Here is a 27,303-nt window from a genome sequence, read left to right on the forward strand (position 1 = left end):
AAAAAGAAGAATTTCACGGATTTCTTATTTCGGTCTCATACTCATGTATTTACTACGCACTTATGATTAAAGTCCATGTTATAATTATTATCCACAGTGTGTAAAAATCAGCGCAGAGACAGAATAAACGTGGTTATTTAAATTATCTAGTAAATGTACATCTATAGCTTTTGTACTTGACGCATGCGCAGTCGCGCAAACCGTTATGAAACAGGCTGATTTTGGCCCGGTTAAGTTAAACGCTGGAGTTGTCAATAAAGCGAGAAACTGTCGTTGAACCGAGAGCACGAAAATCTCTCTGAAATGATTTTGTCACCGGGGCTCACATAAAGACGTGTTTTGCTCCTTTAACTGCGCTTTAGGTGAGTCGCTTTTTCCTAACTGCATCACCTTTTAGTTCCCACTTAAGGGGGAATGTAAACCATCACAGCCTTACATAAGTGGGGGACAGCTGACCTACTTTTCCCTGACTTTAATTCATGAAACAAAGTTTAAGAACTGTTTTTATTACATTTTTGAGTTGCTTATCTTAATAAGAGTCGTTTATTTTCAAATATTCATGACAAATGCTTTTGATTTTTGACCAGTTATGAGGATTTACTGTTGACCCCATATGGGGATTTAATAAATCAGAGTTTATAATATCAATTTAGGAACAGTTATACTGTTTACTGTTGATTATAAACCATAAGATCTGTCACATTTGTGTGAAAGGGTCATGGGACACTAACTAAAAGTAGACTGAATGAAATGAGGTGAAGTAACATTTTATATTTTTAAGTGAAGTAACTAAGAATGGCATATAAGTCATAATTAAACATTAAAGATAACAATACTAAATTTGATTGACCCCTTCTGATCTATGCACAAGAGAAATGTATAAAATCTTAACCCTCCAGAGTAATTATGGCAGTATTAAATATGATATATATTTCTCTTTTTTTATTTTATTGGGCATGTTTTCCCTTTGTTTTATTCTATTGTCCCTTCCTTTCATGTTACTATCTTTTATTTATAAGCCTTTTATTATTTTGTTTTAATCTCTTGGCTAATTGTGTTAAAAAGGCGCTATATAAATAAAATTTCTACTTCTTTTTTTCTTATTTTTATTATTATGAAGTCACTGGTATCTGTAGTGGACGGTAAGTCAGACGGCTGATGGAACAGTCTGGTGCTGTGAATGCTGTTTAATCTGTTTTATTGAATGTGTATATATTTGCGATGTTTCTGAAGGCTCCTCTGCTGTGAGATCATGGCCGTAAACTCCATCTACTGGTTCCGGAAAGGTCTCCGGCTGCACGATAACCCTGCCCTACTGGAGGCCGTGCGGGGGGCGAACACCCTGCGTTGCGTCTATTTCCTGGACCCCTGGTTCGCCGGATCGTCCAACCTGGGTGTGAACAGGTGGAGGTGAGTGCCTCTGTGAATAATTCTTAGTAGTTTCTGAATAATTCATAGCAGATACTGAATATTTCATAGTAGGTACTGAATAATGTATAGTAAATACTGAAAAATTCATAGTAAATACTAAATAATTCTGTACTGAGTAAGTCATAGTAATTACTGAATAATTCACAGTAGATGCAGAATAATTCAGAGTAGGTACCCAATAATTCAGAATAGATACTAAATAATTCACAGTACTTACTAAATAATTTATAGTAAATACTGAATAATTCAGTTGTCGTAATTCATGGTAGTTACTGAACAATTTATAGTAAATACTGCATAATTCGTAGTGGTTACTATGTAATTCATAGTTCACACTAAGAGCAGATGGTGTGTTGTACATTATTAAAGTTTGCTAACTATTTAGGTGTTATTACTGTTTTATAAAACAAAATGTCACAAAATAATAAAAGGCTATATATCAGTGTAGGTTTAGACGCATGCAGCACTATTTTGAGTCCCTATATGGAGCTGTACATGACTGACACTCACTCATCTCTCTCACTCATCTCAGTGATTTAACGATTACGCAGTTATTCACCCCAGCACTTCTCCCACACTCCACACACCAGCGCAGTGTGATCCGCTGCGTGAGTTCTGCTCCAACACACGTGAAACACACACACACACACACACACACACACACACACACACACACACACAGTTTGTTTCTTTGTTTTTTTATTCTTCCACTAGAATATTACTGAATAATATACTTCTCTATCACTCAGATACATTATTGATATAAAATGTTATATTTTTCCCTCTTGTGGCTGTTTGTGTGCTTTTATGAAAAGAGCAGTATGTTTGAAGACTTTAACTATGTTTACATGCTACACAAAATGTGATGTATTAGATTTTGCCTGATATGAGCCCTTTTAAAAAATGAATGTCTACACACTTAAAAAAGATGATTCTTCAGGGGTCCTTTGTAAAGGCAACGGTTCTATTTAGAACCATGAGTCCTATATAGAACCATTTGCATGCTTAAATGATTCTTTGTGGTGGTGAATGGTTTCTTCAGTTTGATAGAGAATGTGGTGTGTGCGGTTCTATATGGCACCAAAATAACCAAAAAGGGTTCTGCTATTGTTGTGATGTCAAGCATGTAACAATAGCAGAACCCTTTTCGGAGCTATTTGGAACCATTTTCACCATGCAGAGAACCATTTAAGCATGCAAATTTTTCTATATAGTACTCATGGTTCTAAATAGAGCCATTTCCTTCATTAAAGAAGCCTTGAAGAACCATCTGTTGTGTCTATGTGTATCACGGTCAAAGCAGTAAAAATAGGCCTCACTTCACTTCAGCTCTGCTTCCTGAGTGGTTTGTCAGGTCAGTGATGCTTGTGTGAAAATATGATCCACAGTCCAGGTGGAAAATCAAACGCATTGCTTTGCTTATTATGTGTAAAAAAATAGATGTTAAAAAAGGCGGATTATATGGACAGTACAGCAGGGGTCATTCGGAGATGTTTCTGGTGGATGACTGTTCAAATCTTAACAAAAATCCACTTTTTTTTTTTTGGAAATACCAGCTGCTCTTTTAGTTTATTATGGACCAACAGAAATGCTGCAAAAATATTTGTAATAAGATGTTGTGTACATTAAAAAATGCTTCTTCCTGCTCTTTAAAAGTTACTATTTCATAAAGTTAAGATTTTGTTACAACGGTGATAATATTTCAGTTATATTAGCAGCAGAAGTTTAAACAGGTTGAATAATAATGGGCCCAGAATTGAGCCCTGGGGAACTCCGCAAAATGCTCAGAAATACAGTTACTCACTACAACATAATATACACAACCTTTTATGCATGATGTAAATCAAAAATGAGCCAAAGGAAGACGGCAGGGGTCACCTGGAAGCAAACCAGAATTTTTTGCCATTTACAGTTCACTTTGTTTGGTGGGACCCAAATATGAGTGTTCAAAATTTGTCAGAGCAAACTAAAATAAAAAATTAATCTGGTCCTCACATCAGATTTTAGCTTTGTGTTGTTGCTATTAAGTTAACTGAGTTTTCTACATATACCTAAAAATTATGACTTAACAACCTATTACTGAATAAAATCAGTGTTCAGGAGAACTTTTCTCTATTCTGTTGTGCTTCACACCAGCTTCATCAGTTAATACCTATTTCAGAATTTTACATTTGTGCGCTAAAACATTAAAATGTAAGATTTTGGGGTGTTTTTTTGAGATAATAAGGTGATAGTTAAGATTAGAATTAGAAGAATATGGTGGAAAATGGAATTCATGTGCCTCGTTTTAGAAATCTTAATTGCTAATATTTCTAAAAATAGATATATCATCTTTTTGGAATTAACTCTACAAAACGTGACAGCACACTTCATACAGATTTAAAATAAATATCGGTACTCGGCATCCGCCAATATCCTGAGTTCAGTCGGATCCCTAGATTTAGCTAAAAGTCTCTGTAAAGTCCTGATAAGCTGTGATATAAACAGTCACGTATTCAGTCTTGACTCAGTTCCATTCATCTGTTCCTGTTTCACTCACACACATTCACAGACGGCTGTGCGTCTGATCTCCATTCACCAGCAGGTCAGACTGTGAATCGGCCTTAATCTGAAATCCCTCGCTCCTGATTGGTTAACAGGATAAAGGCAGGGGATTGGCTGCATAGCAGACAGGTGTACATCTGTCTCCAACACCTGGGTTTATAAAGATTAAAGCCACTGCTAGACAAAAAAGGTCCTACAGATTGGCGCAGTGAAATGCAACAGCTAAAAAAAGTTCATTCAGGGAAACTGCAAGCAGAAAAAATAACTTTTACATTTTACTTTTGGTGCATGTGTTCTCCGAGTTTGCCAGAGCACAAATCTGAAGATTTAAAAAAAAAAATTGATCAAACCACTTGTCATATGAAAAAGTCTCATCATCACATGACAGAATTCCAGTAATATCTTCACAGTGGTGGTGATAGGAACCAGACATCCACCTCTAAAAGCTCCCTCACAGAAAGTTCCTACATGAAATGGTTATGAATTCACTGCCTGATGACTGAGACACTGTTTTATTGTAGTTGGAGAACTTAAACTCCATTCATGGTGGAGGGATACATGCAGGGCGCTGTGAGGCAAAATAGTCCCTAAAGAAAACTTATTATTTCAGATTTTCCACTATTTTCCATCATCAACATTCCATATAAACCCAGAAGACTCGTGTAGGTTCACTGGCGGTTCTGGATAGGAAATAAAATGTCTGTATTTGTTTTGTAGTCATGGCGACCCCTGGTTCCTATCAGCACCGCTGTAAAGAAGTTGTAAAGAGTCTCTACAATCAACGATTTCACAATAAACCACACCAGATTCCTCTGTTTACATCTCACACGTAAAATATGCAGAAATAAAATGTAAAAAAATCAGTGCTGTTTCTCTTTAACAAAACAGACAATCCAAATTTGACAGTTAATACAAGTATGAAAATTGCATGTAATTAAAAAAAACTCAAATGGGATGTTCTTTAGCGGTATAAAAACAATATTTCATCATTTTGGACAAATTAGAACAATCTCTGTGTCTTTTTCTCCTCAGTGTGCTACATTTAGCTGCTGGACCTGGATGGGTTAAACTGTAACTCAGTGGTGGTTTACTTTAAAGATCGCGTGTTTTTTTCACATCTATACGCGATTTAGCGAACACAATCATAAGTTAATGTTAATAAAGGGTGTTTTATGGTACATTAATGGTATTAGAGCGGAGTTATAGCGGTGTTTTTCTGCGTAAACAGCGCTGATGCTCAGTGTGTTTTGGTGCTAATGCGATCGTGGGTCAGTGTGTCAGTGCGCGCGCACGATGCCCTGCGTCACCGTCTCCATGGAGATGACCTACTTTTAGCGGGAAGAGCTAAATCCAGCGGCGCGCACACTGAGAAGGAACAGAGCCGTTCAAACTCGCTGAACGCGGTTTATTTATATTATTTACTAATCTATAATATTCAGTTTCGCTCGGTAATCGGTATCCAGAGCTATACTGTACGACAGCAGGGAGTTTAGTGCGCTGTATGGAGTCTCTCGCCCTCTCTTTACTTCCTTTTTCTTTCTGTCTTTTCTCATGATCTCATCTCTTAAAGGAGAACTCCAACCATCTTTCCCCAGTAATTCAGTGGTGGTGATAGGAACCAGGGGTCGCCATGACTACAACACAAATATAGACATTTTATTTACTATCCAGAACCACCAGTGAACCTACACGAGTCTTCTGAGTTTATATGGAATGTTGATGGAAAATAGTGGAAAATCTGAAATAATAAGTTTTCTTTGGGGACTATTTCGCCTCACAGCGCCCTGCATGTATCCCTCCACCATGAATGGATTTTAAGTTCTTAAAACTATCATAAAACAGTGTCTCAGTCATCAGGCAGTGAATTCATAACCATTTCATGTAGGAACTTTCTGTGAGGGAGCTTTTAGAGGTAGACATCTGGTTCCTATCACCACCACTGTGAACAATTCTGTTGTTCAAGAAGTTTCTCCAGAACGGAGCATTTCACACAAAACCACTCTGAACGACTTTACATCTTAACAAAAATCCATTTTGTTCATGTCTTTTGGAAATGCCAGCTGCTCTTTTCATTTAATTACAGCAATAGAAATGTTCCAAAATTTTTTGGATCTTGTGTACATTAAAGAATGTTTCTTCCTTCTCTTTTAAAGTTACTATTTCATGAATTTCAGATTTTGTTACAACAGTGACAATACATCAGTTATGTCAGCAACTTTATATAGGTTGAACCATAATGGGTCAAGAATTGAGCTTTGGGGGACTCCACAAAATGCTGCATGACATCCAGAAGAAGAAATACTCACTACAGCATATTTACAACCTTTTAAGTAGGATGTAAACCAAAACTTGCAGCTGGTTAAAACCCAGATATGCAGCTGGTTAAAGTTAATCTAGTATCGTCTGTAACCTCATAAGTAATTTGGAAACTACTGCTATAATTTTATATTTTCCAGCATGAGCTGAGGGTTTTACCATAGAACTCCGTGGTGAAAATTTCTACAGAAAACACCTATTTTATCAGACATGTCTGTGTTTTTAAGGTCATGTAATATGTTTTCACAGTTGTAGCACATCCGTGAAAAAGGCTTCTGCGCCTCCAGAGCAGAATTTCTTATTTTGCTGTATTGTGTCTAATGCATTGAAATCTCTTACATTACAGTTTTAAAAATAAAGGTCAGCAAAACTACAGAGAGAAAGCTCACCACCAAGCGAAAGCTAACCGACAAGTGAAAACTAACTCAAGCGAAAGCTACCCTAGCAAGAGCTTCACTCACACTGTTGTGTTTAGTTCTGCTTCAGCAGTGTAGCAGACAAAAACTATCGATCAGGTGTGCTTATTAGAATATTAGGCCACGCCCACACAGTTCTTAGATCAGTCTGATCACGTTTATTTATATTATTTATATGTTTATAACTGGTTTTGTGTAACTAGTTATACAAAAAAAGTCCTAACAAACATTTTATACTTTACATTAATTATATTAATATTTTACATAGTGTTCCTGAGCCTGTAAACAAGATTAGTGTAAGATGATGATAAAAGTAGTATGTACACATATTTGGACAGTGTTAAATAAAACCACATGCACCTACTGGAGGTGGTATATGTAGGTCTCTCTCTCTCTCTCTATCTTTCTCTCTCACTCTCTCTCTCTCTCTCTTTCTTTTCTCTCTCTCTCTCTCTTTCTCTCTCTCTCTCTCTCTCTTTCTTCTCTCTCTCTCTCTCTGGTGTGGGTGGATGTAGGACAGGGCCGCTGTTGTATAACTGCTGAAGTGGGAGCAGATTCGTCACCTGCTCTGTATTTGTGGGTATTCGTGCTCGTGTGGATGATCGAAGGCCCACAGAACGGTTACAATGATGGAAGGTCAGCTCACAAAAACACTGACCAAAAGGAGCCTGATAAACCCGACCATGAGCAGATGTCCACTTCTGACGTGAAAAACTAGTTTATGCATTTATTAGCTCAGAAAAGCACTAACATTAGAATAAATACAAAGAGAGAGAGAAATAATCTATTATGATTGTTCTGTGTGTGATATCTTAATCATTTCCTGCTCTCTCTTCAAGGAAGCCCAGTATTCAGTTACCATCTAACGCCTGCTTTATCTAATCTGTACTTCATTACATTAAATCAGGAGCTGCTGATGGACCGAACAAACCCATGTGTTGGCTGGAGAGCAGAGAGAACTCAGGGACCAAAACTGTTCTTCCAACCCATTTATAAGATGTTTAACTGATTTATTCTAATCTTATACAGAGTTTCACTGGCAAAAACACAGTTATTGTCCATAAATAGTCCAAAATGATTTGCACAGTACAATACACACTTAAAAACATGGTTCTTTAAGGGTTCTTTAGTAAAGAAGCAGAAGAACCCTTTGCTTGATTAAAGCGTTCTTTGCATCATAAAATGGCTCTTCAGATTAATAGAGAATGCGCTTTAAATGGTTCTATATGTATGGATATGATGTTCACAGTGCTTTAGTACCTGTACAGTTATTTACGTGTGGATGTGCTGTGTGTTCTCAGGTTCCTGCTGCAGTGTTTAGAGGATCTGGACTCCAGTCTTCGGAAACTCAACTCTCGTCTCTTCGTTATCCGCGGCCAGCCCGCTAACATCTTCCCCCGACTGTTTAAGGTAGCGCAGCACACCTGTACACCCACCTGCTCAGTCGGGATGCTAATATGGCTTTTAATGTTCGCTAACATTAAAGCTGTCTGTAATGCAGTCAGCTAGCTGGCATAGCTAACGCTAATCAGCTGTATTTTTCATCGCTCAGAGCAAAACTCAGAGCGCAGTCACGAAAGGAGTAGTTTCAGCCTTAATGTGGCCAAAAATTTTTAAAAGGAAAGGTTCCACCCACTAGTCAGAACTCCCCCAGTCACATGATACCCCCAGCTCTAGGAGGGTGAAGGCAAACAGTCTTCCTCCGAGTCCGAGAAGCTCCACTGCATCTTTTCAAACTGCCATTAATGCAAAGTCATTGTATGGCTGAACGCCCATGGAGGAGACGCTAACCACCAGTTCTGTTACGTCAGCTAATTGACGCCTGCGCTGACACCGCGCTGATGGGGGGAGACGGGGGGCCATCCTGCCCACTCAGACAGAGACAGCTCTCTTGGACTCCTGGGCCGGGCGGCTGTAGCATCACGGGATTAAACTCGCGATCTCCTGATGATGGGGCCAGCGCTCAGGCGGTCACGCCGCTCAGGAGCCCAAACCGACTTTTCACGTAAAGCGTAGACGAGTTGCTGATCACGTAATTATGACACTAAGGACATGGACGCCTCAGAGAAGACAGTAGGTGAGGATCCTGGTGATTTTTGGTCCGTATCTCTGATTTCCTGAAGGCTAGCGATGTGATCCAGGGTTCGTTGGAAAGCGCTTTACTGACCTGTTGAGTTTGGTCATTTCACCACCGATCTACAGAGCTTCAAACATCAGATACTGAACATCTTTATCTCTGGTGTCCTGGAGACTAAAAAGTCCTGTGTGGTTGAAAAGGGAGTGTCACACCCTGTAATTCTGTGAAGGTTAAAGTTCGTCACTCTTATTTTCACTGAGTTACGGTGCTCTAAATTTCTCTGGCTCTCTGGATCTCCACTGCGGGTGAGAATCTGGGCAGGGCCGCCTAGGGTGCGCCTAAGTCGGATACAAATTTGCAAGATTCCAGAGTCCGTATCTCCGGTTCCCTGAAGGCGAGCAATGCGACCCAGGGCTCGTTGGAAATGTCACGCTCTACTGACCCATGGAGTTTGGCTTCATCACAGGTTTTTGTGGTCGCTTGTTGTATAGCATTCCCTTTCTCCTGTGGTGTTCTTCATGACATCTTCAGCAATTGGTTGACGTTGACGCGACTGTCATCAGCTAAACTGAAAAAAAGACAAAATCTGTCTGTGTAGCTCTGTGGGCGGAGCTTCTGAGACTCAGATTATTATAGAAGCAGCTCCGTAAATCAACAAGTAACAAAATAACAGGCTTTAAAGCTTTTACACACACACCGCGATTTAGTGGCTTGACGACAACCAAGATGACTAATCGGCTGTGTTCCAGCAACAAAACTTTTGGACAAAAGTCTGTTTGTTAGTTTTGCGACATGTAGAATATGTAGTCTGTGTAGTTTTGATGTGAAAAATTCCAAATATTTCACATTTTCAGTGTGTAATGGCCTTTAGTTTCATCAGCCGATATCACTGCTAGCTGTCCAGTTGATTTAAACTTTGCTGCCCCCTACAGGAGTGGAAGATCAGCCGGCTGACGTTTGAGTACGATTCGGAGCCGTTCGGGAAGGAGCGCGATGCTGCTATTAAGAAGCTGGCGTCTGAGGCAGGCGTGGAGGTCATCGTCAGAATCTCACACACACTCTACAACCTGGACAAGTACGAATCACACACACACTCACACACTCACCGCACAGCGATACACACAGTTTATGAAGAAAGTAATGTTAAACATCTCGCACAGAACCCCAAACGTTACCTTCTTCACAGTAACAGACCTCTGGAGTCGACTTCATGACCGTATTACAGTATAATAATATTATATAATATTATTTTCTATGTAGCAATAGTACAGTGTGTATATATAGTACAGTAGCAATTTAATTACAATATAATGTGTATTATATAGTTTTATAAAAAGATAGTAATTACTATATTATAGTAATAATGCATTATATACTAAAATGCATACATGTTGCATTATAGGTTCTGTTTTATCTGTTTCAACTTATTAAATCTCAGAAAAACTAAATATTGTGATGCATATCATGTTTCGTGAAAATGTCTTGCCATATCGTCCACCCCTAACTGAAATGACATCACACTAAAGTAAGTCTACTATTAAACCTGCAGGTCTGAAATATACTTGGGTGGAAAACATAAAGAAAGTCCAAACTCATTATTCTTTTTACTTAATTGGGTTTTCAAATAAGGCGAATATGGCTGGGAATTAAATAAGAAATACGTTGTGTTTTATCTCATATTTTTAAAATGTAATTTTAGTTGATATTGTGTCTCATGTCACACAAAATGTGCCACTGGGACACAAAATAAACTGTTCTGGGAATTGTCCAAATAGGACAAAGTACATGTGGGAGGCCATCTGTATATACTTTGGGTGGGGTGCCCAAGTATAACCTATATGTGGCAAACACTGCTATTACAGACCAACACCAGCTCCTCAAACTGCAGCCTAAAACTGCCTGTTAGGAATTGAGTTATTGTCTAGTTTTCTGTTCTTTTTCCTTATTTTAGTTGATTGTTCCTTGGTAAGCATGTTATTGCTGAAGAGTTGTTTTGAGAAACCAACTATGTTCTGTTCTCATAGTTTGAACAGCTACAGCAAATTATCTAAAGGACAGAAACAGAACACTCAGTGAATGACATCAGCTCTGTTCTGTGTGACTCTCTTTGGGGTGGAGAGATTTAGAGTATAAAGCTGGTTGTCCAAAACTGGTCTATAGACAGGGGTGATGGTGGCAGAGATGGACAGAGCACTCTTTGAATGAAAACATCATTTCTGTGAACCCTGGTCTCCTGAGTCTCTTCCATGGCGAGATCAAAGGTTTACGTCGTGCCCAAGCCTCTAAACTACCTCACTGGACAGAGCCTCCTGAAACTGAAACTGAAAACTCAACCATGAGAACGGAAAAGTCACACATATGTTCCTGTTTTGCTTGCATAAAAGTTCAAAAATGTGCTGTATTATAAATGTTAATAACCTCTCTCTCTCTCTCTCTCTCTGTCTCTCGCTCTCAGGATAATAGAGCTGAATGGGGGTCAGCCTCCGTTGACCTATAAACGCTTTCAGACGCTGGTCGGCAATATGGATCCTCCAGAGGCGCCGCTGGAGCCGCTGACGCTGGAGCTGATGGGAGGCTGCACCACGCCAGTCTCCGAAAACCACCAGGAGAAATTTGGTGTACCTGCACTGGAGGAGCTTGGTGAGGATTAGGAATAGTTTCAGCTATTTTAGTTGATTAGCTATTTAGTCTCATATTGTATGCTGTTAGTATTGAGCTTTACACATACAGTATGCTAAATTATGATTAATATCACCTTTGTTAGAGAAATAAAAATGCATTTTCCATTAAATATCAGCTTTTTTCATCAAAAACTCATTAAATCCAATAACCATTACAAATATAAATAAAGCATTTTGGAATTAAACTTTCCAGTTATTAATGTTTTATACTATACATTGTAATCAAAGTGAAACTGTGTGTTTGTCTCAGGGTTTGACACCGAGGGTCTGGCTCCAGCTGTGTGGCCCGGGGGGGAGTCGGAGGCATTGGCCAGAATAGAGAGACACCTGGGCCCTGACTTGTCCACAGTACGTAACACGCACACCTGTCTGTCCACATTAATGCAATAGACAGATCAGTGTCTATGTTGACATGTTTGGTGTCTTTGGAGCTACAATTCTAATGTATAGCCTTATAGCTAAGTAATGGAAACTAGCATTGTGCTAAACTCCATCTTTACTAAAGTGCGTTAGCCTAGCTAAAACAGCAGTGTCAGCCATCTTAAACCCTGATTTTCTGACCGCATGTCCTGTGCTGCCCCCTGCAGGCATGGCAGGAGAACTTTGAGCGTCCGAAGATGAACTCTAGCCCCCTGCTGGCCAGCCCGCTTGGACTCAGCCCGTACCTGCGCTTTGGCTGCCTGTCCTGCCGGCTGTTCCACTCCAAACTCACCGAACTCTACAAACGGGTCAGACAAACACACGTTCACGCACAACTCAAGCACAAGTATTTGTTGTGTAGCACACAGTTTAGTTTTCTTTAATGCTACTAAACTACTAAAATGTCATGCTTTTTAATATTTATTTTATATGTGTGTGAAAGGTGACATCAGGTGGAATCTTTTTTTTGTGTGAGGTCTTTAGGGGTAAACATCTGATTGATTAAGCAGACACTTGACCAGATTAAGCTGTATTAGCTGCTGCTTAAGCCTCTGTTTGATTCTCTCCATCACTGTCACTCAGTGCATCAAACCAGATTGATGCTTATTGTCTGAAAATCTGTTGCATTTTACTCCCCATTTATATGTGAGTGGAGTGTCTAAGGCTGAGACTTTCCGCTGAGTAGCTCGTCTTTATTGATATTGCTTGGAGCAACATATTGGCCTTTATTCATCAAAGCTGCATACAGTCAAATCTGATCGTAAAAGGAGTGCACGCAAATTTCACTGACACTTTTGTCAGTTTCATCTTTGGCATATCTGTACGGTCAAACTCACGTCTGGTACGTCGTGAGTAATGGTTGATTACAACTTGACAGAAATGATTGGTGAAGTAAAAGTTAGTAACAGTATCATGTATAATACAAATAACAAGATTGCATAGAAAATAACAACAATACTAATAATTTGTGCACCAAATGTACTTATTTTACATTTTACTTTGTATAAGCAAATGCTGTAACTGTTCCATGTTCCACTTCATTACACACCACCCTAAAAATAGAAAACACAGCTAGTCAGAAGCCTCTCTTACAGTGCAATAATAGTGTTTAATTTTATTTTAGGAAAATAATAACACCAGTTAATCCCATGATTCTACCTTGCGCTCATTGCTCAACCTCAAACTCTGTCTGTAAGTACAGCTCGTGAGCCACTTAAAGCTGGCTTTCTACCCAAACATATGAATGAATTAGGGTGTGCTTCATGTAAATGATATGTAAATGAGGTGCTGGTGGGCTAACACTTGATTTTATAAACGGAAGCTGATTTATTATTTGCCCTCAAATCTTCACTCCATTCCGGGGTGTACAAAAGTCTCACGAATCAGACACAGAGTAGTTCGTACATCATTAAAAGCGGACAAACCTGCACTCTTTTTTACACAGCTTTAATTTAAGGGCCATTGACTTTCTGTTTTTGCTGTAAAGTCAGTATATATGGCAGTCAGGGCAAATCTTTTAAAGTAACTTAAGTCAAGTCAAGTCAAATTTATTTATACAGAAATATGGTCTTTCCTCATACACACTTCTTTCGTTATTTGCAGGTCAGACATTATGTACAAAAAAACGTTCCAAATTACATTAATAAACCAACAGATCATCCATTTTTTTAAATTTTTTTTTATTAACCTTTACTCTCAGCACCTAATATCTAAGTTTGTTTCACTCTTATTTTCCTCCCCGGACACTGACCGCTTCAGGGAGGCATGGGCTGCAGATATTGGCACTTCTTTGTCCAAGGAGGTCTGGGAAGAGAGTCTGTCCAGAATCTCCCATTGCTCTAGCAATTCAAAGTACAGGCTGATACAGTTCAAGGTCCTGTATAGACTCCATTACTCAAAGACTAAGCTATCTAGGATCTGCGGATCATTGTCTTCACTTTGTGACAGGTGTGAGATTGCAGATGGCACCTTGTCTCATCGGTTTTGGTTCTGTCCAGTCTTTTTTGTGATTTTTGGTCCGATATATTTTTTATTTCTTTCTAATCTACCTGACATCCAAGTGTCTCCTGACCCTGTTGTTGTGATTTGTGGCTGTTCTGAGTCTATGGTTGTTTTTTCCCGAATTCAGCAGCAGGTTCTAATGACCAGTATGGTCGCTGCCAAAAAGGTCATTCTTCTTAACTGGAAATCATCCTCAGCCCCTTGTTTTAAAAGATGGCTGTCTGAGATGACACACATTGTCCAGATGGAGAGACTGAGATGCTGTGAAAAAAAAGCTCAGAGACATTTTCGTTTGATGTGGAATAAGTTCTTGGACAAGTTAAAGGGACCTTAGTTATGTTTTTCTTTCATCCTCTCCCTCCTTTTATTTATTTATTTATTTATTTATTTATTTTTTCTTCTTGGTCTGGTGTTGGATTGGGGTGGGATATGGGAGTGTATTCAAAATGTTTCTGTTTATGTTATAAATGTAAAATTATAAATGAAATATATATATATATATATATATATATATATATATATATATATATATATATATATATATGTGTGTATTTATATAGCGCCTTTTACAACAGATGTTGTCACAAAGCAGCTTTACAAAGAATCCGGGTCCACGGCCCCAATGAGCAAGCCTTGGTGACAGTGGCAAGGAAAAACTCCCTCAAGCCATGCTGCAGTAGCTGGAGGTTTAGGCTACAACGTTAGTTAAAACAGTTAAAGCCAGTGAAAGTTCTGCTTAGTCTCTCAATCAGATGTTTGTCCCTAAAAACCTTGATTCCTCAATTACACCTGACTGATCCTAACATTGATCTTCCAAAAATTCTCAGTTGTATTTTCTTAGCTGCGCTATTTAAGACTATTGTGACACATGCAGTCCTCCACCCACAGGTGAAGCAGAACGGAACTCCCTCTATCTCTCTGTATGATAAGCTGCTATGGAGGGAGTTCTTCTACACGGCCGCCACCAACAACCCACGGTTCGACAGGATGGAGGGGAACCCTATTTGTCTGAGGATTCCATGGGAGCGGAACCCAGAGGCTCTGGCCAAATGGGCTGAGGCTCGGACGGGTTTCCCCTGGATCGACGCCATCATGACCCAGCTGAGGCAGGAGGGCTGGATCCACCACCTGTCCCGACACGCTGTGGCCTGTTTCCTCACCCGCGGTGACCTGTGGATCAGCTGGGAGGAGGGTATGAAGGTGAGAGAGCGAGAGTGCATGTGTGACACTTGCCTTGCAAAAGATAAGTGAATGTAAGCAAGGGCTTACATTTTATTGTGTTTATTGGGGACAGACATGGGCAGGGACCAGGACCAAGACCGGGACAGACACTAAGACAGGGACTGGGATCGGGGCAGAGACAAGGGCCAGGACTGAGACTAGAACAGGAATTGTGACAGAGACCAAGATAGAGACCAAGGCGGAGGTCAGGATGGGGAACCAGATGAGAGACAAAGACTGGGGCCGGGGTTGGGACAGAGACAGGGACCAGGACTGGGACTAAGACAGGAATTGGGACAGGAACCAAGAAAGAGACAGAGACGGGGGTCTAGACAGAGATAGAGATAGGGATTGGGATTAGGATAGAGACTGGGATCAAGATAGGAATTGGGACAGGGACTAAGATAAAGACAAAGACAGGGTTCAGAATCAAGACAGGAACCAGGACAGGTTCTGAGACAAGACAGGGACTAGGATCAGGACTGAATCATAGCTGAACAAGGCACTTAGAATGGCTGTGTAATAGAAACAAAAAATCGAGTTGGTAAACTGATTCAACTACCAAACATGGAGCCAAACTAGAAACCAGGTCAGCAACTGTGAGGGAGCCCAACCTGGAACCAAACCACAAATTGAACCGGAAGCCTAACTGGCGATCAGAAGGGGAAGCCTAACTATCAGTCGACTTGAGAACAAGCAACAGAGAGGGTTGTATCAGGAACAGCAGTAGGAAAGGGAGCTGGTCCTTAGGCTGATGGAACAGGGCCAGTTCAGGACAGTGGACTGACTGAGAGAACTGAAATAGATCAGGGAACCGAACCAGATCTGGGAACTGTACAGGCTTTGGGAACTGGGCTGCTTTACAGGACTAGACTCGATCAAGAAACTGGACTGCTTTAGACAACTTGACTGACTTCAGAAACTGGACCAACTGAGGGAACTAGACAGAATCAGAAAACTGGACCACATCAGGGCATAAGACAGGCTTGGGGAACTGGACCAGATAAGGGCACTTGACAAATCAGGAAATTGGATGGGCTCAGGGAACTGGACAAGCTCAAGAAACTGGGCCGACCCCAGGAATTGGACTAGATCAGGGAACTGGACCAGATTGGAAAATTGGACAGGTTTGGGAACCTGGACTGATTTAGGAAAAAGGATTGACAGTGGGAATTGGACAGGTTTAGGGAACTTGATTGGTTCAGGAATCTAAACAAGATCAGGAAACTGGACTGGCTTAAGGAACTGGACCCACTTGGGTGACTGAACCAGATCAAGAACCAGGTCTGGACAAGCTTGGGGAACTGGACTGGATCAAGGGACTTGATTGGATCAGGGAACCAGGTAAGATCAGGGATCTCAACTGCTTTAAGGGAACTGGACCAGATCAGAGAACTGGACCACATCAGTGCATTTGACAGGCTCGGGAACCTGGACCAGATGAGGGCACTAGACAGGCTCAGGGAACTCGGCCAGGTCAGGTTACTTGACAGGCTCAGAGAATTGGACAGATTTGGGGACATGGACTGACTTGAGAAACAGGATTGACAGTGGGATTGGACAGTTTCAGGAAAATTGATTGGTTCAGGAATCTAAACAAAATCAGGAAACTGGACTGGCTTAAGAAACTGGACCCACTTGGGTGACTGAACCAAATCAGGAACCAGATCTGGACAAGCTTGGGGAATTGGACCAAATCAAGGGATTTGATTGGATCAGGGAACCAGACAAGATCAGGGAACTTGACTCTTTAGGGAACTGGACCAGATCAGAGAACTGGACCGCATCAGGGCATTAGACAGGCTTGGGAAACTGCACCAGATGAGGGCACTAGGCAGGCTCAGGGAACTGGACCAAATCAGGTTACTTGACATGTTTAGTATAATGGACTGGCTAAGGGGAACCAGATCAGGACAAGCTTGGGGAACTGGACCGGATCAATGGACTCGATTGGATCAGGGAAACAGACAAGAACAGGAAACTGCACTGCTTTAGGGAACTGGACCGGATCAGCTGCTCTGTAGTAAATGGATCTGTGTTCTGTGTGTGTAGGTGTTTGAGGAGCTGCTGCTGGACGCTGATTGGAGTGTAAATGCGGGCAGTTGGATGTGTCACTCCTGCAGCTCATTCTTCCAGCAGTTCTTCCACTGCTACTGCCCTGTCGGCTTCGGCCGCCGCATCGACCCCAACGGAGACTTCATCAGGTGCGGAATACACACACAACCGAGGATACGCACCTCACAAAAGTTTTAAGTTATGGGGTGAAGTCTTTACTAAGTCCTTAGTTACACTAGTTGGTTTCAAACAATCCTTTAGTTAATTTGGTAGCACCACAAATCATTAAGTCGTATCTTAACTAGTGACAACTAACTAATGCGTACATCGCTTTAATGCTTTTTTGGGCAGCTGTTTCAGCAGTGGGAGGTGTGGAGGTTAGCTTCATATTCTGAGTTCAAACCAGGATATTGATGAGCGCTGTAAGTAAAATCACAGCATATTGCATTTAGTGTTTTTAGCTTCTTTAACCAAAAAAAGTCACGTTTGGTCCTTTTTTGAGTTTGCTGTGTGGTGTCTGTTGGTTTCCCCAACACGTACACCTGCTCAGCAGGTGTGTAAATATTTAGTAACTACTAAGCTCAATGTTAAAATTAGTTTGTGTGGTGCAACCAGTTTTGATTTAGTAACACGCAAACCTGAACTCAGTAAACACTTAAGTTACAGCTAGCCTACGGTTGAACTTACATACGGCTGGGGCAGCCGACCCCCGAGGACATGTGCCACAAACATACTGTACACAGACTTTAATTTCCACTTCAGGTACATTTCAGTCACTATTTTACTGTAATTATCTGAGACATTGATGTAAGAAATCTGAAGTTAAAACGTTTTCTGTAGATTTATCTTTTAATCTTAGTTTATATACACTAAGTCTGCATTAGCTTAATTAAAACCGTTCAGGCTTTTGGAGAAATTTATCAACGAAACATAAAAATTCTTCCCTGAAAGTATCTTTAGTCCAGGAGCAGAACGAGTCTGAGCTGTTCTACCTCGCGGCATAAGGTCACATGTAGTTAAAGTTGATTGCAACACTCACTCTGTCTCTTCTCTCTCTTTTTCCCCTGTTCTCTTTTCTTTCACTTTTTACATACCTTTCTTTTCTTTTTCTCTCGTTTCTCTCTCTCTCTCCGTTTTTTCTTTTTCTCTCTCTATCTCTTCTCTTTTCTCCCATTCTTTTCTTTCTCTGTCTCTAAACCTCTCTTCTTTTGCTTTCTTTGTTTTTCTTTTTACTCTTCTCTCTTTCCCTCTTTTTTCTCCTTCTTTTTACCCCTTTTTGTTTTTCCTTTTCCTTGTTCTCTTTTCTTTCACTTTTTTTATACATTTCTCTTTTCTTTTCCTCTCTTTATACCTCTCTTTTGTCTCTCCCTGTTGTCTCTCTCTCTGTTTTTCTTTTCGCTACCAGTGTATGCTGCCTGGAGATTCTGTGGTAGCTGTAGTGTGTGTGTGTGTGTGTGTTTATACTGTGTGTGTATGTAAGTGTGTGTGTGAGTGCGTTCAGCCTCCGGCCGTTGTGATGAGGCGCTGCGGTTTAATCTCTCCCTGTGCTTGCAGACGTTATTTACCTGTCCTAAGAGAATTCCCAGCCAAGTTCATCTACGATCCCTGGAACGCTCCGGAGGAGGTGCAGGTGGCAGCGAAGTGTGTGATCGGAGTGGATTACCCGAAGCCCATGGTGAACCACGCCGAGGCCAGCAGACTGAACATAGAGCGCATGAGGCAGATCTACCAGCAGCTGTCGCGCTACCGCGGCCTCAGTGAGTTAGTCGAGCAGAACAGATCTTACACCTTGTATGAGTGACTGTTCTGTATCAATAGTGTGTCATTTGGTAACCGATTCTATTTGTTTTGAACAACTCTTTTGAGTGAATGAGCTGAATTGATTCATTATGAAAGATTCATTATGCTATACCCAGTACTGTGTCCTACGTGACTGTCATTGCTTTAGCCTATAAATGTGTCATTTGATGCAACAGCAGTTCTTTTTGGTGAATGAACTGAACTGATTCACCTTCTCAAAGATTCATTCTGCTCAGCTATTGCCAATACTATAGCCAACACTACAATCCTATATCAGAGATGAGTCATCCCCACACAGTTCATTCTTTTAGATTGATTCTTTTGGCTGAATTAACTGAATTGATTCATCATGAAGATTCATTCTGTTCAGCTAACTTTTTCAGCTATAGCCAATGCTGTTATCAACATGACTATATAAAATATTTGTGATGTCTCAGTTTGTTTAGGTTCAAAACACAGCAGTTCGTTGTTTTGGAACAAATCTTTTAGAGGAACAAACAAAAATGATTCACTTTTTTAAATGATTCATTTTGCTCAGCTTTCTTTGCAAATGACTCTTTCAGATGAACAAACTAAACTCAACTTGAAAGATTCATTCAAGACTCAGTTACAAGCAGTGCTGTTGGCAACATGGCTACCCTGCATAAGTGATGTTTTGATTGCAAATCAACCTGAACTGATTCACCTTGAAAGATTCATTCTGCTCAGCTAAATTGGCTCAGGGTGTATTTTATATAATCACAGCTTTCTTTCTCTCTTTCATTTCTCCAATAGGCCTTCTTGCTACTGTGCCATCGAACCATGTGGAGGATCTGAACATGAACGCGGTCAGTGGGACAGCGCCCTCTCCTGGCAAGCGCAGCAGAAGCAGTGTGCTGGCTTACAGTGAGTCAGCTCTGTTTTTTGGCTACATTTGTTTAAACACTGAAATCAGGAAGTTTTATTGGTTATTGGACGTGTTTAATGCGATCAGAGGCCAAATTTTGGTCAGACAACTTTTACTGTCGTAAGAAAACTGCGTATCTTCGAGCTTTATATGGGAAAGAGGGGGAAACGGTTTCTAAATTTAGTCCATTCATTATGAAATGTTCAAACAGTGTAACAGGCAGCTGGTGTTAAAATAATGTTCAAAAATATATATATCGTTTGAGGCTGTATTCACTGGCACAAATCATGCCCTTTAACAAGCTGTGGGAAAATAACCATTTACTATATTACTAATACTGTATTTTTGACAGTGAATTTTTCATAAAATCTCCCACACCAGTCTGGAGTGGAGATTTGCCACATTCACACTGAGGTTTAGTTCAAAAAGTCTCTGGCAGGGTGAACAAAGTCCCTATAGGACAGTCTGTCCACTCAACGACCATCTCGGCAACTCCGCCGGGCAGTTATTCACGCTCATACAAGACCAAACTTCTTTCTCTTTGAAGAGGTAGAGACCTATAAACCCCAAACTACAAGCCATATTGATGTGAAAAACATATTTGAAACTGGACAAATAAAGAATAAATAGCCTCCAATCATGCACAAAAAACATTTCTTCATTTTTTTCAGCTTTTTCTGGCTACTGTGGATGCGCAGATCTCCACCACCGGTGGGGGCCTTTTCCTGATCATGGTGTAGAAAGCTGATTGGCTCTTTTTATTGAAGGGCAATAATGTCTCTGGTGTGAAACAGTGCGTAGCCAAGCAGCTAGCCTAACAGATAACTTCTCTACCTTTTACTTGTATCAGCTTATGGTTCGCTTGAGGCCAGCGTGTTAGCTCCTAGTTATCTCAGGGCTAGCGTGTTAGCTTGGGTTTAGCGTGTTAGCTTGGAGTTAGCATGTTAGCTGATGGCTGTGATGGCATGTCCACTAATCTGCACAATCACCCATCTCATAAAGTCAGTAACAGTTCAGTGCTTTTGGGTTCAGTGCTGTGGTTGTTAAGTGTTTTTTCTTCCACTACATCTTGATTTTGGACCATTTTAAAGCAGTTTTTGTTCTATGCTGCTAAGAATGGTCTGAAAGGATCAGGCTAAACCCCACTGTGACATTCTAACATCAGTAATATTGGACTGTTATGATTAATATCCTAATATTTCTAATAATTTCTACAAGATTCTTACAAGAATCTTGCAGTAAACTTGGACAGTTACTATAGATTATTACAGGATACTACACCAGTAAATACCACATATGCAAGTAAATATTATAGATTATTTTAATGGTATACAGCACTGTAGAAATCTTAGAGTTTCTTATGTATTACTGCAGTTCTTTTTTGTAAGAGTATCAACAAAAAGCACACTTTGCGAATGGATTTACAACATGGGCCACTAGGGGCGCATTTGTAAGCTGTAAGTGCTGTAACTGCTGATGTAAGTTTAAAGGCTGTTGTTGCTGTATGTCCTGCAGGGGGCAGGAGAGAGCGGAGGGTCAGCGCAAGCAGCCCAGAGGAACAGCCTGGACCGAGCGGCGCCAAGCACCGCTCCATCATTCACACCCTCGGTACCGGCACACAGCGCAGACCACCCACTGTTTACTGATGGTGGCAGCACGATTGCAAATACTGCCTGTAGTGTTAATCTCTGTATTCTCCTCAAGCAGTGTCCAATTTCAATAATCTGAGTCTGTTGCTCTTCTGTCCCTCTCAGGCCACCGTACTGTACCCAAACTCTCCCCCTCCCACGGACACAGGTTCGCCGTGCCTCATAACCCAGGTACTCATATCCTCTCATATCCTCAGCTCCTCCCTGCTGTTACACGATTATTTATTTCTTTATTCGTTTATTTGTTTCCGTCTGTTTGTTTGTGCAGGTCACCTGAGTCGACTGCCGGGGTCCGGGACGGGAAAGAGGGAGCGGGAGGCAGAGCGTGGCGGTAACCATGGCGAAGAGCATCCTGCCTCCTCTGCACTAAAGGTCCAGCGCCACAGCAGAGAGGTCAGTGTGAGGTCACACTGGAGTCACACGGTCATAAATCATAAGGAAAATCATGTTAAAGGAGGACGTCCGTGTTTTTAACCTGATCTCTTCAACACGTTTCCCTGAACTTAGAAAACAGCAGAAACTCTAAATTCATTGTAATAGAAGTCAGTGGGGAGATGCTGCACCACTGGCCTCTATTGTATATGTGTTTTAAAGGGCCAGCATGATGGAAGAACACAGTTTTCTAACTTTATTTGCAATAACGAAGTTTTATGTTCTACACTCTTAGCAAAAAGGGTTCTATATAGTACCAAATAAGGGTTCTTTGACTTGTAACAAAAGTGGAACCCCTTCTGGTCCTATATAGAACCCTTTTCAAAAAGGTTCTGTGTAGAACCATCTATAGCACATTCTCAGTCAATCTGAAGAAACATTCACAATGCAAAGAACCCTTAAATAATGCAAAGTGTTCTTTTGAGTGTTCTTGGTTCTATATAGAACATTTTCTTGACTAAAGAACCCTTGAAGAGCGTATGTAAATATTGTTAGATTTTCAGAATATACGTTCACTCCTCAGTCCACGTTCTGTTTATGGAAGCAAAGCTGCTCCTTTAAAAAGGGCCCATATTCTATATTTTTATTTTATTTTATTTTGGCCCATTTATAATATTTGTGTGGTTTTATGTACCAAAAACAGCCACAAATTATTTTAACATAATCACTTCCAACCACTTTCTAGCCATTAGAATTAAACAGGCTGTTCTTGTTACTGTGCCTAAAGCAACGAGCTCTGTTTTGATTGGCTGCTTTGTGTAGTTGTTCATTCAGAAAGCAGTCTGGGCTGAAGTGCTCCTTATAACTTCAGTATGACTGGGCTGGGCTAAACAGGCAGACATGGGCAAATGAGTTGTTTTTCTTGACATGACAAAAACAGTTAAACTCAAAATGGGCTATTTTTGCAGCTTAATTTGCTTGCATTGCATGGGAACGAATGGTACATTAAAAAAATATTTACATACAAAACCGAATTGTTAAAAAAAGGAGGAAATTCCAGTTTTCCATGATATGGGCCATTTAAATATATTGTTTTTGTGATGTCACAAAAAACAACAGATTTACATATATACAGGAATATAACTCGGCCTGTTCACACTGAAGTTAATAATATAAAATTTTGTAAGATATGGGTCTTTTAAGTTATTACTGTCTGTTATGCTACAGATGCAGCTGAGAGATCAGGTTGAAAATGCTGACATGTTCCTTTAATTTAGCTCAGTAAAACATGAACATAGCAGTTATAACCAGACTCTGACTGTTTATAAGTTTATAACGTGTTGTTTTTGTTTGTTTGTTTACCAGGAGAGTTGTGAGGGTCCAGAAAAGGGTCAGTCTTTCTCCTCGTGAGCCCCGCCCACCCTGACGAATATGTATTGCTGTATTATACATGTGTGTTGAAACACGTCCTTTCATTTTTTGTACTTTAAACGGCCCTTCAGTGACTAAATTTTAACCAAATTTGTTATTATTGTAGTATTTTTCATTGTAAAATTGTAAGCGCCGCTAAATCAGCTTCATATTTCAGGAAAAATCAAAGATGTAATCAGGTGATGTGATTTTAAAACTCGTCCATGGTCGCATTTTATACTCTCTCAGAAACCCAGAACTTCAGCCCGTCTCACTCTCGGCACCGTTGGCATCTCAGCTCGGCGCCGCTGTGCCTTAGACTCATGATAAAAAGGCCAGCAGAAAACTTTTAATATTTATGTGTAGTGAGTCGATGGCAACAGCGGCGGGAGCAGCAGCTTTTTACACTGTAACGGCTTAAAAACTTAGAACCTGAAGGGGAATTCCACCAATTTTTTCAAAATTTCAAAAAAAAGTATACAAAATTTCAGAAAAATAGAACCTAAAGAAAACTGAACAACAATTTAACATAATTAACATTACATATAACAACTCAAAAGGCATATATCTTCTCTGATTGTATAACAAATCTTGCCCAATTCTATCTTTGAGTTGTAGTCATCGTGATGTTTTTTCATCTAACATTGTTAAAACAAGAGAGTAAATGTCTTTAGAACTGACATTTGTTTACAAAAAGCTGTCTTTGTTGAAATATGAAATTTTTAAAAATCTGTGGAATTCCCCTTTTACTTTATCTCAGAAGTGTTCTCAGATAATAAGATATTAAAGTATTTGTCATCCAGTGTTCAGCCAGATCTCATGTGTACTGTCTAAATCTGTCTGTCTCTATGGTAACTGAATATTTGACGATATTTGTCTGATGATTAGTCCAGGGCTGGTCAAGTTTGGGTCCAAAAATGCACATTTGACCTCTCCGGGTTCCGCCCACAATGTGTTCTTTCATAGCTACTGTTGTGAATTCGGGCAAGCTTTACAGAACACCGGTAAAATCAGAATCCAAATAAAAATTGTATCACAATCCACCTTGTTTTTCACTAGACCACTGTGTTTGGAGACTATAGCTGAAATATCCGGTATAGGAACTGAAGTGTTGCTCGTTACTGTTTTTTAGCGAGGTTAAAGAAAGTATGTTTTCTTTTTAAGTTATTGTTTTGACCCATTAAACATCTGTGAGGTGTTTCTGGGGCAGCATGCGGTTTGTGGCTGTCAGCACAGCTGAGCGAAGATTAAAAGGCTCAGCTGTTAGAGTTGAAATCTGAGCCCTTAAAATGCAGCCAGTTAAACTTCACTGTTTACTCCTAACAGACTCACTTTAACTGGTTCACACTTAATATTCTCTCTGTAACTGGATATATTCTGCCCTCACCAGCAGGCTGAGCAGGTAGCAGGAAGCTAACCAGCTGTCAGGCTAATGCTACAATAATAATAGACAGACTAAAAGTTGAAGCTTTTAAAAGAAGCATTGCTTAAAAAGTGAGATATATTATTTTCATGACTGTTATGAGCTAAAAATGTCCATATTTAAACCAGAGCTGACATAAAAATGCCATACAGTGCTGAGCAAGGCTTGCTAGCTTGATGCTAACATATCTAACGTTAGCTACCATGGTAAACAAATGAGGAGCATTCTCCTAGCGTGGGTTTAAAAACAGATTTCTACATTAGACATCGCTGCTTTATGGTTCTCTGTCTGTGACTCAGTGTAAACACAGTTTATTAGTGTGAATAACCGCTGTAGCTGTGAACAGGATAAGCACTTCTCTCATAGCTTTCTGTTCACAGATTGGTTAAGCTACAAACGTTGGCACACACATATTCGAGCACAACAACCATAAAGTTTTATTTTATTTATTTATATTTTTATTTATCCCCACGTTTCTGCCATGTTAGGATGTTTTAAACATTCAGCGTATTGTCTGTTTACACTTCGCTGGAAGTTCTGTCCCTAATTCACTCAAAGCATCATGGGGTGCAGGAATAAGGTGGATATCTACATTTTTACCAGCGTTCTGTGAAGCTTGTCCAACCTGGCAACAGTAACTATGAAAGAACACAGTTGTGGGCGGAGCCTGGAGATGTATAAGGCTGGATGATTGTGTCAGGGCTGCGTGTTTCTGGCTCTTTATTTATTTGAAGGTCGAATCGCTGTACAGAGTTTATTTGCGTGCTAATTAGCTTCTTCTTTGCAGGTCAAACCAAACAAATCCTGTTTTCTGTCAGATGTTGCACATTTAGGTGTTTTTTCTGCTCCAACACCTCTGATTCAATAAGCAAATAACATTTGCTTTCATTTGAAATATTCTGATTGATTTTCACCTCTAGTTTTCAAAGAAGTGAGAAAAATTAGCATAAGCAGTTAGCGTGAAGCAGCTGTTTGCTAATATTGTATATTAAGAGGAAGTTTTGCCTAAATAATGATTTGAGAATGGTTTTCATTCCCATAGGCACGAATTGAAACTTAGCAAACTTAGCCAAAGCCTATATGCTAATATGCTAAGTAACTGCAAACCAATGAAGCCTACCTGCTAATCTGTATTAAAAACACTTAGCTGTGCCAAAACGTTTGACTGCTGGTGTTTTTTCCATCTTTAAGATGCGTCAGAGCAGAGAAAACACTCAAATGTGGAGAAAGTGGCATTGAGAACTCTTCCGAAGCTCCAGAAGAGGCGGTTCTAGATTAGCTCAGTCATGCTACTGTGGTTAAACGGCATTAGCTTTAGCCTAAAAGCTGCATCACTTCATTGTAGTCTTCCATCCATCCACTCTATACCCGGTCCAGTCCCTCTGACCAGCCCACTGACCCCATCTGTGTAAATATTCCCCTATGAATCCTTTTCCTTCCCCACCTTTTAGCTTTTTCTACACCACTGTTTTTCTTTCTCTACGCTGTAAATTCGCCATTTGTTGATTTTCTTTTTTTTTTTTCTACTGAAATTTCGTAGCTTTCTCTTCTCTCTGCTGAGTTTTAAATTTATAAAAATAGACTTTAGGACTATGATGTATTGTACCAGCACTTTGTCCTGCAGCTTCAGTCTGTGTGTGTTGTACCGCATTACGCAGAAAATAAAGCAAAGAGGAAAACAAACGAGTGTCTCTGATTTGTGTGTCTCTGGCTGTAAAAGGTGGGCGATATGGAAAAACATGACATCATGATACTTCAGATAGCATGATATTTAGTTCTTCTGAGGTTTGTGAACAGATTGGAACAAAAACTCACAACACTACAAACTTAAAGATGGTTCTTCAAGGGTTCTAGCTGTCTGTCCAATACATGTGAATACATGTGAACGTGTTTTACTTTCCTGATAGCGAGCATATATATCGGTCCACTGGCTTGACAAGGTTGGCACCCCACTGATTGTTTGCCACTCCTGGTCCCCCCTCGGACCACTCAAATTACTGTCATGCATACGAGTTTTACCTAGTTTTTAATCAATAATTTTGGAAAATATACTTAGACAAATATTACAAACAAATGAGAGAAAAAAAAAATAATGACTAGGCCTGATATAAAATGATTTTATGGAAAATGTTGTTGCTGATGCTGAGCTAGACTAAAATTGCTTACTAAACTAATTTACAAAGAAAAGAAGGAAGGAAAATCAGTAAATTGGACTGTGAGTGGAAACTGAGTGATGATAAGTGGAATTTTGCCTAATATTCTGCTTAAACACCGGTGGGCCGCCCAGAAAACACTAAGCAAAACGGCAGTGGACCACCAGCTCTGCCATCAGCGGGCCGACAGTGGTCCACTATCCTCTTAATATCAGTGCTATATAGAACCATTTCACCATGCAAAGAACCACTGCGCACCACAGCATGAAATGATTCTATAAAGAACCGGTGTTTCTAAATAGAACTAGTCCCATTGCTGAGGAACCCTTGAAGAACTTTTAAGTCTTATTGTAAGAGCGCAGGATTTTATCTGGGTGACTGTATTTACTAAACATCATGTTAATATGATGCCTAAAGATAAATAATGTTACAGGGCAATGTTAAGACC

The 27,303-nt window shown here is 40.1% G+C and overlaps 1 protein-coding gene across 1 annotated transcript; it reads left to right on the forward strand.

Annotated features, from left to right (window-relative positions):
- Positions 1 to 180: 180 nt before the first annotated feature.
- cry3b (cryptochrome circadian regulator 3b) lies at positions 181 to 26,385 on the forward strand. Its single transcript, XM_036559345.1, has 15 exons — positions 181 to 362; positions 1,234 to 1,410; positions 8,009 to 8,117; positions 9,717 to 9,859; positions 11,240 to 11,424; positions 11,716 to 11,813; positions 12,053 to 12,193; positions 14,775 to 15,086; positions 17,160 to 17,311; positions 18,717 to 18,919; positions 19,737 to 19,847; positions 21,364 to 21,456; positions 21,603 to 21,668; positions 21,766 to 21,890; positions 23,235 to 26,385. The coding sequence occupies exons 2-15, from the start codon at positions 1,253 to 1,255 to the stop codon at positions 23,277 to 23,279; spliced, it is 1,941 nt and encodes a 646-aa protein (XP_036415238.1). The 5' UTR covers positions 181 to 362; positions 1,234 to 1,252; the 3' UTR covers positions 23,280 to 26,385.
- Positions 26,386 to 27,303: the final 918 nt, after the last annotated feature.

Source organism: Colossoma macropomum, unplaced genomic scaffold, assembly GCF_904425465.1.
Source record: "Colossoma macropomum unplaced genomic scaffold, Colossoma_macropomum, whole genome shotgun sequence".
Classification (NCBI taxonomy): Eukaryota; Metazoa; Chordata; class Actinopteri; order Characiformes; family Serrasalmidae; genus Colossoma; species Colossoma macropomum.

Coding starts and splice junctions, on each gene's coding strand:
- cry3b (XM_036559345.1), top strand. CDS start 1,253: ATGGCCGTAAACTCCATCTACTGGTTCCGGAAAGGTCTCCGGCTGCAC. Junction 11,814..12,052: donor TGGGCCCTGACTTGTCCACA/GTACGTAACACG, acceptor TGCCCCCTGCAG/GCATGGCAGGAGAACTTTGA. Junction 21,457..21,602: donor CTCCATCATTCACACCCTCG/GTACCGGCACAC, acceptor TGTCCCTCTCAG/GCCACCGTACTGTACCCAAA.